Source organism: Armigeres subalbatus, chromosome 2 (genome assembly GCF_024139115.2).
Source record: "Armigeres subalbatus isolate Guangzhou_Male chromosome 2, GZ_Asu_2, whole genome shotgun sequence".
NCBI classification, from domain to species: domain Eukaryota; kingdom Metazoa; phylum Arthropoda; class Insecta; order Diptera; family Culicidae; genus Armigeres; species Armigeres subalbatus.
The window spans coordinates 83,289,846-83,307,363 of NC_085140.1; the positions used below are offsets into that span (position 1 = coordinate 83,289,846).

At 36.7% G+C, this 17,518-nt stretch overlaps 2 protein-coding genes across 13 annotated transcripts in view; one reads left to right on the top strand and one right to left on the bottom strand.

Moving 5' to 3' along the window:
• LOC134215001 (protein javelin) overlaps positions 1–13,479 on the bottom strand; it is a gene marked incomplete at its 5' end in the record, with an annotated part of 201,484 nt that extends 188,005 nt beyond the window's left edge. The window contains one exon of the mRNA XM_062694267.1: positions 13,202–13,479. Within this exon, the coding sequence (XP_062550251.1) occupies positions 13,202–13,479 (278 nt within the window). The remainder of the gene's footprint in view (positions 1–13,201) is intronic.
• Positions 1–17,518, top strand: part of LOC134209544 (calcium uniporter protein, mitochondrial) — a 567,109-nt gene that overhangs the window by 389,103 nt on the left and 160,488 nt on the right. The gene's annotated exons all lie outside the window — the stretch shown is intronic.

A 17,518-nucleotide genomic window follows, 5' to 3' on the forward strand; every position in this document is an offset into this window, starting at 1 on the left:
ATAACGCTAAAATGGACCTGGGGGCTGAAAGCCCCTACCCACCCTCTCGTAACATATTTTGTATGGGAGGGTTCTGAAATTTGTATGGGCCGTATTTGTGAATGGCTCTAACTAAGTTTTTACGAATTTGATCCAGACTATCTTTTGAAAAAGGCCAATTTTTTTCTATTGATTTTTTTTTCAAATGGATACAATCAAACAACGACGCATCCTACAAAAAAATGTTATATGGGTGACTATCGCAAAATCAGTCAAAGTTTCTAATAAAGATATCGGAAACAATTCAAATTGAGCCCTACACTGAAAAAAATCAGTTTTAAAAATTAAAACTCGATTTGCGAAAAAACGCTTTTTTTGCTTTGTATGAAATTGTGTCTCAAGACTCTCAAGATAGGTGATTATATTCCCTACCAACCGTCCATACATCGCAAGCTGGGCAAGGAAAAAAAAAGTTTTTCTAACAAAAACTTTTTCTTGTCGAAATTATTTTCTGTGTATTTAGGGGGAATGACGGCTTTGGCAGGTTTTGTTCTATTATTGTCAGGGGGTTTTTTTATGACTGATTATGCTCAAATCAGGCCTAAACATTCTTTGCATATCAAAGAATATTGTGGCCAAATTTCATAAAATTTGGTCGACAAAAACCCTCCTGCCAATAATAGAACAAAACCTGCCAAAGCCGTCTTTTCCCCTATATCCGTTGCGATTAGTTAAGACCTAAATATTGTACTCTGCTTGACTGTACAGGAATATTTTAATATATGTATGTATATGTGAAATCCACTGACACTCCTCGACACTGAAAAAAAAAATCAATTCCGACAAGAAAAAAATTTTGTTAGAAAAACTTTTTTCCCTCAAAAGTGTCAAGCTTGCGATGTATGGACGGTTGGTAGGGAACATAATCACCTATCATGAGACACAATTTCATACAAATAAAAAAAAAGCGTTTTTTCGCAAATCGAGTTTTAATTTTTAAAACTGATTTTTTTCAGTGTATGGCTCAATTTGAATTGTTTCCGATATCTTTATTAGAAACTTTGACTGATTTTGCGATAGTCACCCATACAACATTTTTTTGTAGGATGCGTCGTTTTTTAATTGTATCCATTTGAAAAATTCAATAAAAAAAATTTGGCCTTTTTCAAAAGATAGTCTGGATCAAATTTTGGAAAAACTATGTATGTACTTTTCTTTTAACAGCACCTCTTAAAATATTGCACAAAAAGTCAATATAAACAATAAGAACACTTAAATGTTCCCAAAAGTTCTATTTTGGCTTCATGCATTTTTATCACAGCAAAAATCCATTAATTCCGCTAAGAGGATTATTCCATTACTGTCGAGCGTTGATTTCGAACCAAGCACCGCATAGGTCAAGTGATCATCACGATAGTCAAGATGACATGGATATGACAACCATAACATCAGGAAAATTTTCCTATCATTCATGCTGGTGATCACAGGCAGAAGAAGTGAAGACATGGTGAGTGACCAAGCGCTAGTTGCTAAAATGTCACTTTCATGGTGATCGTTACACCAAGCATGTGAGATCCATATTGAACATCACAATTGAGTACTTGACACATGACCTGGATTTTGTTATTGTCACGCTTTGCGTGACTTGAACGGTGACACTTTGCAGCACTGAGTTGAACTGCGTACTGTAGTGTAAAATTATGAATTCGCAAATCAACAGCAATCGAACCTTAAAAAACTCATTTGTTATAAGGATATTTCTCTTATATTAAAATCATTCATCCGTAAGCACGAGCGACTAATTATGGAAATTTCTCGCACAGTAGATTTGCACTGATTTAATGGGGCGCTAATGTAAGCGCTTCCATCCTACAACGTGAACTGGACCTCATCAATGACTGCGGATTCCCGAACACATAAATTATTCCATATGATGGTTACCGCTGCTCTGTCTCGTCCGGTCCGGCGGTGGCGCGGCGGTTAATGTGGTGGAAACGAAACTCATTTGCATTCTTCAGCATTAGTATTTCGCGGAATTCTATTTATCCTTTGGAATGGCGTGCTGTTAACAACGGAGAGCTTTCAACCAAATCGATCGGAGCCATTTCAGCCACCCCATGTTCCGGATTGGTCATTTTCCAGACCGAACTTGAACCAGACTGGTGGTCGGTGGGCATTATTTATTGAACCCCGTAGCTGATAAATTTGGCACAATTCGGAAGTGTTTTCTTGCTCCGCCAGCAGAGGGAGTCACGCTTCAAATGTTGCAGGGAAGTTTCTTTTTTTTCTGTCTCGGTTCAACAACAGTTTAGTACAACCAGAACCACGTCTGCTGGTCTGGCAACTCAGCTTTCGCGGTGCCACCACGAGATGTGGCTTGTTCAGAACTTTTACAGAGTGGCTTTCCACCCTACAAACTGAGGCAAGGATATACCGCAAAATGCGGCTTCCTGCATGTGGAGAACTGGTTATTCGGTTACGGACCTCCCGTTTGTTTTTTTGTGAAACTTTAATTTTATTTCAAACTCCGAACTCTGAGTCATATTCCGGACTAAAAAAAATAACAGTTTTTAGTATGGATGTTCAAGATATAAAAAATTATTTTAAACTCCTATGTAAAAAATGATTTTAAACTCCTATGAAATAATTGAGATCGTAGATTGGAGATTGTAGTTCAAACGACCTGACCAACTTGAGAATATTGCAGCTCTTGAGGACCTTTATATGTGCTGTGAAGCTTAAAACTTTAATAAATATTATAATAACTTCATACTATGAACATTGAACAACCTTGCACTGCGACAAGGATTTACGTCTCCCTATAACCGGACCGTGCCCACTCCAATGTTAATCCACTTTTAACAATGTTTCTTTTCTCTCATCGTTTTGTATTGCAGGTAAGCGGTTCCCTATCTCGAGTCCTACCGACCTCTCGTCAGAATGATATTGCCGTGCGGTGAGTGTGCTTCGGTGATTGGATGATGGATCAACGGGGTAAATGGATCCGGTGGATATCTTTCTATTTGAAGAGAAAATGCAGTTTTCTGAATGGATTTGCGAAGCTGGAACGTGATTGTCGTTATTGTAAGTGCACCGAATGGATCATGATGGGAAGATGTGATGGCTGTCGACTTTATTAGATTGGGAAGAGTTTAAGGAATGTTTCGGCTCAGCATTGTATTTTCTTATTTTTTTTTCTGCGAGTATGCAACTTGATGTAGTCCAAATATGTTTAGTGTTTAGCTCGTTTAGTTCATTTATCCTAAAATCAATAAGATGAGCTTCGATCCGGTACTTTATTTTTGTACTTTGACTGATACGCGTATTCTGGCCTATGGTTCAAAGTTGTCTCAAATTTCCGTGAAATCAAGCTTATGAAACTAATATTGAGTCTAGAAGTAGAGTCATCGTCTTGTCGTGTAATCGATCACTAATTATTAATTATAATGGTCGCATTTTTGTCTATCTTTTATTTGACCTCTCTTCATGGATCCAAACTGCTCCAAAAAGGTTTCACTTCATCGCATTCGAATTTACAAAATTATTATCATAAAAATGCCGCTTGAGTGAAAACGTATTTTGCGATGATGCAAGTGTCAATAAGGCATAAAAATCGTTAAAGGAAATAAGAAACAAGCATTAGGATGGATAACTCTCTCGAGTGGAAATTTTGTCAAGACGCGAAATGTTGTTTAAGATGAAAGACTTCATGGTAAAAATCACTTCTGGGTGGAAAGAGTCATTACGGTGAAAAGATCTTTGTGGAAAAATGGATGTGGTTATCAAGCTTCTTTTTATCGTTTAAAAAAGGAATAATCGTTAGGACGAAAGAAGCAGAGCGAAAAATTAATAAGGGTATCAATATCGTTTTGCAAAATATTTCAAGGGAAATTATATTGAAATTGAATGTACTTTTAATATCATTATATTCAAAAATCAGTGTACTGTACCTATTCCATATGAATTTTAAAGCAATTAATTTAAAAACAAAACAAATTAACTAATCGAATCCGCAATTCCGTGTTGTGGTCCATCACATATCATTGCACAATTCTAAAGCTGCATGTTGAATCTCCATTCGCATGGCACGTTTCATCCTTCTCATGCCATCGAAGGGAATAATATTGCATTGCTTCGACGTTCCGTGTTTGCATCACAGTCCATCAGTTCGAATTAGTTTTATTCGGAGAAAGCTCGCTCATTCAATAATGCACTCAATTTACCAAACGGCTTTCCCTCTAAACGTAATCGACTCAATCGGTAATAATCCGGCATTGAAATTCGAAAGCTAGAAAATCTTCTTATCATCTAACATCTTTAGTATTTCACAATTCAAATGAAGAGCCGGAGCATTCTCAAATCTCCATCTGTTCGAATTTTAATAACTTCAATCAACTGTAAGAGCTTCTGAATCGATTCGGCGAGCTTATTCCGCAAACAGACAGCGAAGCGACAGCAGCAGCCGGAAAATCGGATTTGCAATTTCCTTTGCCAGCGGATTTGCCCATCGAAGCGAATAAAAAATACATTTTGCCCGATGCAGGCGCGCCGTCGTCGTCGAGCGCCGAAATGTATGCAACCCACTATGCGACGGACAGACAGACAGCCATTCTGTCGTTGGTTGGATGGCGCATAATGCTCCAAATGATGTACTCGGCGGCGAATAGAACCGAGCAAACTGAATTCGAATGGAATATTTGCTCATCATCGGAGGGCCGAGTCTACCTGACTTGGAAGAAATTCGGAACCGATCGTTAGATGCCTTTCATTTGGGTTTATTCCTCCATTATACACCATTACAAGGTTGATTTCGTTTCGAGGAAATGGCTCGTTTTAGAAATTCAGTTCTATATTTGAATGGATTTGATCTTTCTTTGCGATAAGAAAATGGAAGAGAATGAAACTTAAATTCAGTTTGCATTTTTACAGTTTTCTGTGAATGAAAGTTTTCCGAAATTTTTCTTCGGAATCTCGAATTTCTTTTCTTTTGAAGTCCGAAAGAATGTCCCTTCGGAAATTCGGCAAATTGCCATTCAAAAATTCGGAATAATTTCCGTTTGTTGATTCGCAAGAAAAAAATCTTTCGAATTTCTTAAGGAAAATTCTTCCGCAATTCCGACTGACCGAAAAGAAATTCTTCCAAATGTACGCATGGACATTCGTCCGAATGTCCGAAGGGAAATTCTTCCAAATTTCCGAAAGAAAATTCTTTGGAATTTCCGGAAAGAAATTCTTCGGCATTTCTGAAAGGGAATTCTTCGGAACTTCCGAAGGGAAATTCTTCCGAACTTCTGAAGGGAAATTCCGAATTCCGAATTTCCGAAGAAATTTCTTCCGAATTTTCGAAGGGAAATTCTTCCGAATTTCCGAAGGGAAATTTCGTTCGAATTTCAGAAGGCAAATTCTCTCAAGAGATTATTTAATTTTTTTTGTGTCTTTATTATCGAGACTTTCAGCCCAAGGCCATTGGAAATTCGAAAGAATTTTCCTTCGGAAATTCAAAAGAATTTCCCTTTGGAAATTCGAAAGAATTTCCCTTTGAAAATTCGAAAGAATTTCTCTTTGGAAATTCGAAAGAATTTCCCTTTGGAAATTCGAATTTCCAAAGGAAAATTCCTTCGAATTTCCAAAGGGAAATTCATTCAAATTTCCAAAGGGAAATTCCTTCAAATTTTCAAAGGGAAATTCCTTCGAATTTCCAAAGGGAAATTCCTTCGAATTTCCAAAGGGAAATTCCTTCGAATTCCCAAAGGGAAATTCTTTCGAATTTCCAAAAGGAAAATCCTTAGAATTTCCAAAAGGAAATTCCTTCGAATTCCCAAAGTGAAATTCCTTCGAAAAGGAAATTCCTTCGAATTTCCAAAGGGAAATTCCTTCGAATTTCCAAAGGGAAATTCTTTCGAATTTCCAAAGGGAAAATCCTTCGAATTTCCAAAATGAAATTCCTTCGAATTCCCAAAGTGAAATTCCTTCGAATTTCCAAAAGGAAATTCCTTCGAATTTCCAAAGGGAAATTCCTTCGAATTTCCAAAGGGAAAATCCTTCGAATTTCCAAAAGGAAATTCCTTCGAATTCCCAAAGTGAAATTCCTTCGCATTTCCAAAAGGAAATTCCTTGGAAATTCGAAGGAATTTTCCTTGCGAAGGGAAATTCTATCGAATTTCCAAAGGGAAGTTCCTTCGAATTTCCAAAGGGAAATTCCTTCGAATTTCCAAAGAGAAATTCCTTCGAATTTCCAAAGAGAAATTCCTTCGAATTTCCAAAGAGAAATTCCTACAAATTTCCAAAGAGAAATTCCTTCGAAATTCCAAAGGGAAATTCCTTCGAATTTCCAAAAGGAAATTCTTTCGAAATTCCAAAGGAAAATTCCTTCGAATTTCCAAAGGATAATTCCTTCGAATTTCCAAAGGAAATTTCCTTCGAATTTCCAAAGGGAAATTCCTTTGAATTTCCAAAGGGAAATTCTTTCGAATTTCCAAAGGGAAATTCTTTCGAAATTCCAAAGGGAAATTCCTTCGAAATTCCAAAGGAAAATTCCTTCGAATTTCCAAAGGAAAATTCCTTCGAATTTCCAAAGGGAAATTCCTTCGATTTTCCAAAGTAAAACTCTTTCGAATTTCCAAAGGGAAATTCCTTCGAATTTCCAAAAGGAAATTCTTTCGAATTTCCAAAAAAAAATTCTTTCAAATTTTCAAAGGCAAATTCTTTCGAATTTCCAAAGGGAAATTCTTTCAAATTTCCAAAGGGAATTTCTTTCGAAATTCCAAAAGGATTTTTTTGAATTTCCAAAGGAAAATATTTTCAAATCTCTAAAGGGAAATTCTTTCGAATTTCCAAAGGGAAATTATTTCGAATTTCCAAAGGGAAATTCTTTTGAATTTCCAAAGGAAATTTTTTTTCGAATTTCCAATGGCCTTGGGCTGAAAGTCTCGATAATAAGGACTTAAAAAAAATTCTAATGGGAAATTCTTTCGAATTTCAATGGGAAAATTCTTTCAAATTTCCAAAGGGAATTTTTTTCGAATTTCCAAAGGAAAATTCTTTCAAATTTCCAAAGGAAAATTCTTTCAAATTTCCAAAGGTAAATTATTTCGAAAGGGAAATTATTTCGAATTTCCAGAGGGAAATTATTTCGAATTTCCAAAGTGGAATTCTTTCGAATTTCCAAAGTGAAATTCCTTAGAATTTCCAAAGGGAAATTCCTTCGAATTTCCCAAGGGAAATTCCTTCGAATTTCCCAAGGGAAATTCCTTCGAATTTCCAAAGGGAAATTCCTTCGAATTTCCCAAGGGAAATTCCTTCGAATTTCAAAGGAAATTCTTTCGAATTTCAAAGGAAATTCCTTCGAATTTCCAAAGGAAATTCCTTCGAATTTCAGGAAATTCCTTTTTCAAGGAAATTCCTTCAATTTCAAGGAAATTCCTTCAATTTACAAAGGAAATTCCTTCGAATTTCAAAGGGAAATTCCTTCGAATTTCAAAGGAAATTCCTTCGAATTTCAAAGGAAATTCCTTCAATTTCAAAGGAAATTCCTTCGAATTTCAGGAAATTCCTTCGAAATCTTCAAGGAAATTCCTTCAATTTCAGGGAAATTCCTTCGACTTCAAAGGAAATTCCTTCGATTTCCAAAGGAAATTCCTTCGACTTCAAAGGAAATTCTTCGGATTTCCAAAGGCCAAATTCCTTCGGATTTCCAAAGGGAAATTCCTTCTTCAAATTCCTTCGATTCAAGGAAATTCCTTCGATTTCAAAATTCCTTCAATTTCAAAGGAAATTCTTCAATTTCCAAAGGAAATTCCTTCGATTTCCAAAGGAAATTCCTTCGATTTCCAAAGGAAATTCCTTCCAATTTCAAAGGAAATTCCTTCGAATTCAAGGAAATTCCTTCGAATTTCAAAGGAAATTCTTCAAATTCGAATTTCAAAGGGAAATTCTTCGAATTCCAAAGGAAATTCTTCAATTCAGGAAATTCTTCAATTTCCAAAGGAAATTCCTTCGAATTTCAAAGGAAATTCCTTCGAATTTCAAAGGAAATTCCTTCAATTTCAAGGAAATTCCTTCGAATTTCCAAAGGAAATTCCTTCAATTTCAAAGGAAATTCCTTCGAATTTCCAAAGGAAATTCCTTCCAATTTCAAAGGAAATTCCTTCCAATTTCAAGGAAATTCCTTCGAATTTCAAAGGAAATTCCTTCGAATTTCCAAAGGAAATTCCTTCGAATTTCAAGAAATTCTTCGAATTTCCAAAGGAAATTCCTTCAATTTCCAAAGGAAATTCCTTCGATTTCCAAAGGAAATTCTTTCAATTTCAAAGGAAATTCCTTCGATTTCCAAAGGAAATTCCTTCGACTTCAAAGGAAATTCCTTCGAATTTCCAAAGGAAATTCTTCGACTTCAAGGAAATTCCTTCAATTCAAAGGAAATTCCTTCAATTTCAAAGGAAATTCCTTCGATTTCAAAGGAAATTCTTCGATTTCAAAGGAAATTCTTCAATTTCAAAGGAAATTCTTCGAATTTCCAAAGGAAATTCCTTCGAATTTGAAATTCCATTCAAAGGAAAATTCGAAATTCTTCCAATTTCAAAGGAAATTCTTCGAATTCTTCGAATTTCAGGGAAATTCCTTCGATTTCAAAGGAAATTCCTTCTTCGAATTTCAAATTTCAATTTCAAAATTCCTTCGACTTCAAAGGAAATTCCTTCTTCAATTTCAAAGGAAATTCTTCGACTTCCAAAGGAAATTCCTTCGATTTCAAAGGAAATTCCTTCAATTTCCAAAGGAAATTCCTTCAATTTCAAAGAAATTCTTCGAATTTCCAAAGGAAATTCCTTCAATTTCAAGGAAATTCCTTCGAATTTCCAAAGGAAATTCCTTCGAATTTCAAAGGAAATTCCTTCGAATTTCAAAGGAAATTCCTTCGAATTTCAAAGGAAATTCCTTCAATTTCAAGGAAATTCCTTCAATTTCAAAGGAAATTCTTCAATTTCAAAATTCCTTCAATTTCAAAGGAAATTCCTTCGAATTTCCAAAGGAAATTCTTTGAATTTCAAAAATTCTTAGAAATTCCAAAGGGAATTTCTTTCAAATTTCCAAAGGGACATTCTTTCGCATTTCTAAAGGGAATTTTTTTCGAATTTCCAAAGGGAATTTTTTTCGAATTTCTAAAAGGAAATTCTTTCGAATTTCAAAAGGAAATTTTTTCGAATTTTTCAAAGGGAAATTCTTTCGAATTTCCGAAGGGAAATTCTTTCGAATTTACAAAAGGAAATTTTTTCGAATTCCCAAAGGGAAATTCTTTCGAATTTCCAAAGGGAAATTTCTTCGAATTTCCAAAGGGAAATTCTTTCGAATTTCCAAAGGGAGATTCTTTCGAATTTCCAAAGGGAAATTCTTCTTAATGTCGAGAGGAAAATTCTTCCAAATTTCCAAGGGAAATTCTTTCGAATTTCCAAGGGAAATTCTTTTGAATTTTTAAGGGAAATTCTTTCGAATTTCCAAGGGATATTCTTTCGAATTTCCAAGGGAGGAATATTTTGTTTCCAAGGGAAATTCTTTCGAATTTCCAAGGGAAATTCTTTCGAATTTCCAAGGGAAATTCTTTCGAATTTCCAAGGGAAATTCTTTCGAATTTCCAAGGGAAATTCTTTCGAATTTCCAAGGGAAATTCTTTCGAATTTCCAAGGGAAATTCTTTCGAATTTCCAATGGGAAGTTTTTTCGAATTTCCAAAGGGAAGTTTTTCGAACTTCCAGAGGGAAATTCTTTCGAATTTTCAAACGGAAATTTTTTCGGATTTTTCAACGGAAATTCTTTTGATTCAACCTCCAAAGGAAAACTCTTATAAATTTTCAGGAGGGATATTCTTCTGATTTTCGATGGGAATTTCTAGCGAAATGATTTTTTTTTCCAAATTCCGAATTGAAATTTTTCCGCATTCTTCCGAAGTTTAGAAAGGAAATTCTACCTAATCTCCAAATCCCTTAGTAAATTTAGCTGAATATCCCGTCAAAAATTTGGAAAAAAATTCTTTCGAAATTTTAAGAATTTTCCATCTGAAAATTCAGAAGAAAATCTTTTCGTCGATTTGGAAAAATTTCCTTTCAGAAATTCAGAACAATTTACCTTCGGTAAATTGGAAAAAAATCTCTTTAGAAAATGAAATTGATCTTTGTTTATAAGACTTTCAACGCTAGACCGAAGGTAAATTCTTTCATATTTCTTTAGGGAATTTCTTTCGAATTTCCGAAGAGAAATTTTTCCGCATTTCCAACTGAAAGTTCTTCAAATCTTCAAAGGGAAATTCCGAATTTCCGACGGAATATTCTTCCGAATTTTTGAATATTTTTTTTTCCAAATTTGCAAGATTAAATTCTTCTAAATGTACGAAAAGATAGTTTCCGTTTTTTCGAAATAAAATTCTCCCAAATTTCCGGTGGGAAATTCTTCCGAATTTCCAGAAGGGAATTCTCCCAAATTTCCCGAATCTTCGAAGAAAAATTCTTTTGAAATATTTGAAATCTATATGTAAAGGTAACAAAGTAATGAAATCACTTACTTACTAAAAATTTGTTGATTTCTCATCTGCGCTTGGTGGAGTTCAGTACAATCCTAACCATGTACCATATTTAACTAAAAGTCCATGTATGTACAACCAATAGGATACCACTCGCTCACACAAACCAGCGCAAAACGCCGACAATCATGTTTGGCCTAATCATCGTCGCAAGCTCAGCTTATCAACAGCACACGATACCTTCAAGGCATGAAACGGGGGTACATAAGTGTTTCTAAAACGACGACACGCTCGACGTTGTGAATGCACGTGATGCAAGCTTTCGATGCAAAGCCTCAAGTCATTTTGTAGCTACCATAATAACAATTAGCCCTCGGGATGGCGGCGGTGGCAACATCAAACACGGATCTTTGGAATCTTGTCCGAACAAATTGCTGGCAAAAGGTGCACAGACACGTGAGCTTCACGCGAAAACGGCAGACTCGCGAAATGCTGTTGAAGATTAGGTAAAAGATTAGGTTGAGTGATTCATAGACGATCGCCAAACGAGAGTGGCTTTGCCGAATGGATGGAAAGTGCCATTTTCTCGATCGCGGAGGTGTGAAACGTTCGCAATTGAAGGATATTCCATTTGGCGACTGATGTGGTAATTAAGTGTAATGAGCTAACGTTTGTTTGGCGATACTTTGAAAGTCACGGAGCAATTCGTTTCGGGGGCACTAGGTGTCCAGAATGTTAATAATGATTACTAAATATTCGAAACTGTGGCACAGTACGTTAATATGATTTGGAAGTCGGATCTGGTGTTGGGTTAGACTCTCCGAAATATGACGTCAACGACATGTAGGAGAGAGATCTTAAGACAGCATCAATATGTATGTACATTCTTCATAACGAACCACGAAAGTACATGTCAGTTTTAGAATGAATGAATAATTTATCTAAATTAACTTTTTCTCAGTCACGATTGAAAAACACACAACTGAAGTCTCAACTATAGTCAGACACCATCCAACACGACATTCACGAAAACTTAACTCATAAACAAGCACGAACTGAAACCAATTTTCTTCCTAGATCCTGTCGTGTTCGGTTTAGTATGTGGTTCATGATTCCTTACCCCTTCCGGCCGCCCGTCAAACTTTCAACTGACATCGCCGGCAAGCGGCAACAACTCATAACGAAAGTTTTCTCATCAGTTTGTCTCACAAATGACAAAACATGGATGGGCGCCGCCGCCTCAACAATTTCCAACTCTGTCTTGGCGCTTTGAAGATTAGCTGGCACTCTCGTCGATGCGATGGTGGTACCACTTTTCGGCTCACGAGCATCTTCCACATTTGCTGTTTGCCCAGTGTCTAATGAGTGATTCAGCCTTTCCCATTGCTGTTTTCGCTGGAATCAGTCACATGAATACGTATTGTACACACTGTACAATGTGCGATGCTTCAATGCCGTCTTAATAATGTCACTTTAGCGAGGCTGCTAAATTTTACGAGTATCGTCGCTGTCATCATTATCATCGTTGTCATCTGCGATGTAATTTCACCAACCCATCCGTGACGCACGACAACAACAATGAAAGTGAAAATGAAAATAACTGAACCGAAATTCTACTCTTGGTTGGAGCTGAAGGGGATTGGTATCGAAATCTTTCACATGGCACGGTGTTTCTCTCTATGTGATACTGTTCTGGTATCTAGGTATATTAAATTATTTATCACAAAAAAGCAATAAAATTCGGAATCGAAAAATGTTGATAATGTTCATGCTCAGATATAAAAGTGTGGTACATACTGGAGGAATATTTTGAATCCTGATGGAACATTGAAGAATAATGACTCTCAGAGGAACACCGCGAAACAATAAAATAAAGGATAAACGTGCGATATATTACGTGCGCTCATATCCCATTAAGTTATCGTTTTTATTCTCTGTGTTTCAGAGAGTTTATCATTCTCGTTGTTTGTATGCCGAATGGAACAACTGATGTTTATAGCCTCCCATAAACCAGAGATAAAATTCATACGAAACACATACAGATCAATAGGGTTCGATCGGATTGTTGATCAATAAAACATTTTCATTTTGAATAGATTATTTCCTGTGTTTACGTATCGCAATGAAATGCAAAATCGATTTTAGTTAAAGATTGAACCTTGGAATTGTCTGTTTCAATGATTAGATTTTGGGGAACGCAAATGACAAGACAATCTCAAAATTGACAACTTAGGAATTATTTTGATTCTTTTATTTCTTACACGCCCGTTTCAAATCACTCAGAGACTAAGTAACATTGTATTGCCGTCTCTTTTTTTCACGGAAATCTTACTCATTTTTCGTAAAAAGTGGAACTACTGAAATTTTGAGTAAATTTGTTTTTTTCAAATGTCTGTAAGCATAATGAAAGTTTTATTTGGATCGGTTGTTCAATATATGTAGATAGGTCAACATAAATGGGGTTATTTCCCGATTCTTATGGGAAGCTCAAGAGGCCAAGATATCGATAGCAGCTCAAGGTTTCATTTGCTGTCCGGAAAAAAAATCCCATCAAAATCTCAAGATGTTACAACAATCAACTCGAAAAACCTATTACTGCCTTAACAACACATCAAAAGTCTAGATTTCCAAAATAATTCCCCACAGTCATCCCCCAGTCATTTCGAACGCCACGAACCTAATAAATCTGAAAGGCAATTTCCAAAGCACTTACCTTCTTCGACTCTTGCTCTGCGAGCCGCGCAGATTTCCCACTCCAGTTCCTCCATGGCAGAGCGAGTTACTCTGGCCAGACCCTATGTTGAATAGTGGCCGTCGCCGGATCCAGGAGAGCCCGAAGTGCAACCGGAACCGGACCGGTTTTCGGTGTTTTCTCCGAATTTTGCACGTCTTCCCTGCGGCGATCCAGCGGCGAAGACGGGTCCGGAATCGTCGGAGGCAGGGCAGGGTCGACGGCGGTGGGCCCAATGGCGGCAGCACACTTTGTCTATTTTATCGATGTCACGGCGCTGAATCGCGGTGTGGGGTGGAATCTTGGCTGGGTGGGCGTACGGAAGCCGTTGTTATCCACTGGTGAGGCTGCTGCTCAGGCATAAGGCTGCGGGTGTGGAAAATTGAGAGCAGAAAAAAACGAGTTTTTAATGTTACGAGGAATTTATCGGTACCTTAATCCTAATTAACGATCGTTTTGATGGGGCGGGCTTTACGGACCTGGGAGCAAGGATTTTCCGTTCATCCCTATGGGAAGCCCAAATTACAACGTGGCACATCCATCGTAAACATTTAAAACTCTCTCGCACTCGCACCCACGAAACGCACACTCCAATGTCGCACAAAGGTCGACGCCATCGTCGTTGTCTCATCGGTTGATTCCTATTCCCCGGCCCGGTAAGCTCTCCCTTTGGGTAAAATTTGATCCCCGAAAGTGCCGGCATCGGCTTATAGGGTCGTTAAACTTTACATCCCTGTGCGTAGGAAACCTTTCCAGTCGAAATTTATCGAACGTGAGATTGGAAGAGTGCGTTTGTAATTTTAATACGAAACGGAGGCAAAATGAAAAAAAAAACAGACCTAAAAGACGAAAGGACTCAATGTGTCAAATGGCTGACGACACCCTCTCAGATTTCAATCAAACGTTATGACTGTGAAGGCATTTTATAATTAAGCAACCGCAAATTGCATTGCAAATGTTTTAAATTGACAATGGTCACATCATTGTATTCCCGTGGCAATCAAAATACGCATATAGAACAGGGAAATGCAAATGAATATTTGAAAATCGATTTTTTTTCAATTGAGACTGGTTTTTATTCGTAATTTTATCTAAGTTACTACACGTTCACGTTCCAATAACGTCAATAATTTTTTTTATGACTTTTTACATTTTCATGAGAAAAATAGAACAATGTTTTAGCATTATTTCAAGAACGCCATGACGGCCCTCCTTAGCCGTGCGGTAAGACGCGTGGCTACAAAGCAAGACCGTGCTGAGGGTGACTGGGTTCGATTCCCGGTGCCGGTCTAGGCAATTTTCGGATTGGAAATTATCTCGACTTCCCTGGGCATAAAAGTATCATCGTGTTAGCCTCATGATATAAGAATGCAAAAATGGTAACCTGTCTTAGAAACCACGCAGTTAATAACTGTGGAAGTGCTTAATGAACACTAAGCTGCGAGGCAGCTCTGTCCCAGTGTGGGGATGTAATGCCAATAAGAAGAAGAAGAAGAACCATGACTAATCTGATCAAATTTCAATTAAAGATAATGGATCTCAATCTGTCGAGGTGGTAACAATGTTAGCCTTGGGTATAACGTTGGCTTGTAACGCAAATCAATCAAGCAATAGTACATCTAGAAAGACATTCATTACTGCTTCTTTAAAAAGTATATCGAGTTTCCAAGAAAATTCTGAAGAATTTTTTAAGAAAATTCCGAAGTACTTCCCAAGAAAATTTCGAAGAAATTCCGAAATATTTTCCAAGAAAGTTACGAAAAAAAAATCAAGGAAATTCTAAAAAAATTCCCAAATCAAATTCTGAAGAATCTTTCATAAAAAAATCGAAGGATTTCCCGAAGGATTTTTCCCTACGAATTTCTCAAAGAAGTTCCCAAGAAAACTCCAAATTTCGCATGGAATTTCTAAAATGTCTCAAAGACAATTCCGAAGAATTTGCCAAAAAAATTTCGAAGAATTTCCCAAGGAAATTATGAAAAAAAAAATCAAGGAAATTTTGTAGCAGGGGAAGTGCACCGGTTTTGGCCAACTTAGTACCTAATTTGGCCAACCCTAAAAAATACATATTTTTTCCAAAATAATCGATCAGTTGAAAGCAGCGTTGAAGCGTGAGGGATATATCACTTGTTGGAGCTAATAAAACCCTTGCGAATTGCTTTATTTTTTGTGTTATTCGCAAAATTGGCCAAATTAGGAACATGGCCAAAACCGGTACAGTTCCCCTATTTCCCAAGAAAAATCCGAAGAATATCCCAAGGAAATTCCGAAATATTTTCCAATGAAATTCCTCAAAGAATTCAAAAAAACTCCGTAGAATTTCCCAAAAAAAATTCCGAACAATTTATAAAAAAAAATCCCGAGTGATTTCCCAAGGAATTTCCAACGAATTTCTCAAGGAATTTTCCAAGAAAATTCCAAATTTCCCAATTCCGAAAATTTCCCAAAGAAAATTCCGAAGAATTTTCCAAGAAAATTTCTAAGGAACTACCAAGAAATTTCGAAATATTTTCCAAGGAAATTCCATAAAAATTCCAAAAAAATAATCCGAAGAATTATTCAAGGAAGCTCTAAAGAATTCTGAAAATTCTGAATAATTTCTCAAAGAAAATTCTGAAAATTTTTCAAAAAAAACTTTTGGTTTTCCCAAGGAACTTCCGACGAATTTCTCAAAAAATCTCTCATGAAAACTTTTGATAAGAATGTCAAGGAAATTTCGAAAAATTTCCCAAGAAAAATCCGAAGAAATTCCCAAGGAAATTCCGAAATAATTTCCAAGGAACAAAAAAATAAAAATAAAAAAATAACTCCGAAGAATTTTTCAAGAAAATTCCGAAGAGTTGTCCAAGGAAATTCCGTAGAATTTGCCAATAAAATTTCGTAGATTTTCCCAAGAATATTCCATAGAATTTCCCAAGGAAAATCAAAAGAATTTACTAAGGAAATTCCGAAGAATTTCCCAGCATAAATCTGAAGAATTTCCCACGGAAATTCCGAAGCATTTCCCACGGAAATTCCGAAGTATTTCCGAAGAATTTCCAAAGAAAATTTTGAAGAATTTCCGAAGGAAATTTCGAAGAATTTCCCAAGGAAATATCGGAGAATTCCCAAAGAACTTCCGAAGAATACCTCAAGGGAATTCCGAAGAATTTCCCACGGAAATTCCGAAGAATTTCCCAAGAAAATTTCGAAGAATTTCCTAAAGAAATTCCTAAGAATTTTCCACGGAAATTCCGAAGATTTTCCCAAAGAAATTCCGAAGAATTTCCCATCGAAGTTCCGGAAATTTTCCCACAGAAGATCCGAAGAATTTCCCAAGGAAATTCCGAAGAATTTTCAATGGAAATTCCGAAGAATTTCCCAAGGAAATTCCGAAGAATTTCTCAAGGAAATTCCGAACAATTTACCAAGGAAATTCCGAAGAATTTCTCAAGGAAACTCCGAAGAATTTCTCAAGGAAATTCCGAAGAATTTCCCATGGAAATTCCGAAGAATTTCCCCCAATTCTCCGGAATTTCCGTGGGAAATTCTTTGGAATTTCCGTGGGAAATTCTTCGGAATTTCCTTGGGAAATTCTTCGGAATTTCCTTGGGAAATTCTTCGGAATTTCCTTGGGATTTCCTTAAGAAATTCTTCGGAATTTCCTTGGGAAATTCTTCGGAATTTCCGTGGGAAATTCTTCGGAATTTCCGTGGGAAATTCTTCGGAATTTTCGTAGGAAATTCTTCGGAATTTCAGTGGGAAATTCTTCGGAATTTCAGTGGGAAATTCTTCGGAATTTCCGTGGGAAATTCTTCAGAATTTCCGTGGGAAATTCTTCAGAATTTCCGTGGGGAATTCTTCAGAATTTCCGTGGGAAATTCTTTGGACTTTCCGTGGGAGATTCTTTGGAATTTCCGTGGGAAATTCTTCGGAATTTCCGTGGGAAATTCTTCGGAATTTCCGTGGGAAATTCTTCGGAATTTCCTTGGGAAATTCTTCGGAATTTCCTTGAGATTTCCTTAAGAAATTCTTCGGAATTTCCTTGGGAAATTCTTCGGAATTTCCGTGGGAAATTCTTCGGAATTTCCGTGGGAAATTCTTCGGAATTTCCGTGGGAAATTCTTCGGAATTTCCGTGGGAAATTCTTCGGAATTTCCATGGGAAATTCTTCGGAATTTCCGTGGGAAATTCTTCGGAATTTCCGTGGGAAATTCTTCGGAATTTCCGTGGGAAATTCTTCGGAATTTCCGTGGGAAATTCTTCGGAATTTCCGTGGGAAATTCTTCGGAATTTCCTTGGAAAATTCTTCGGAATTTC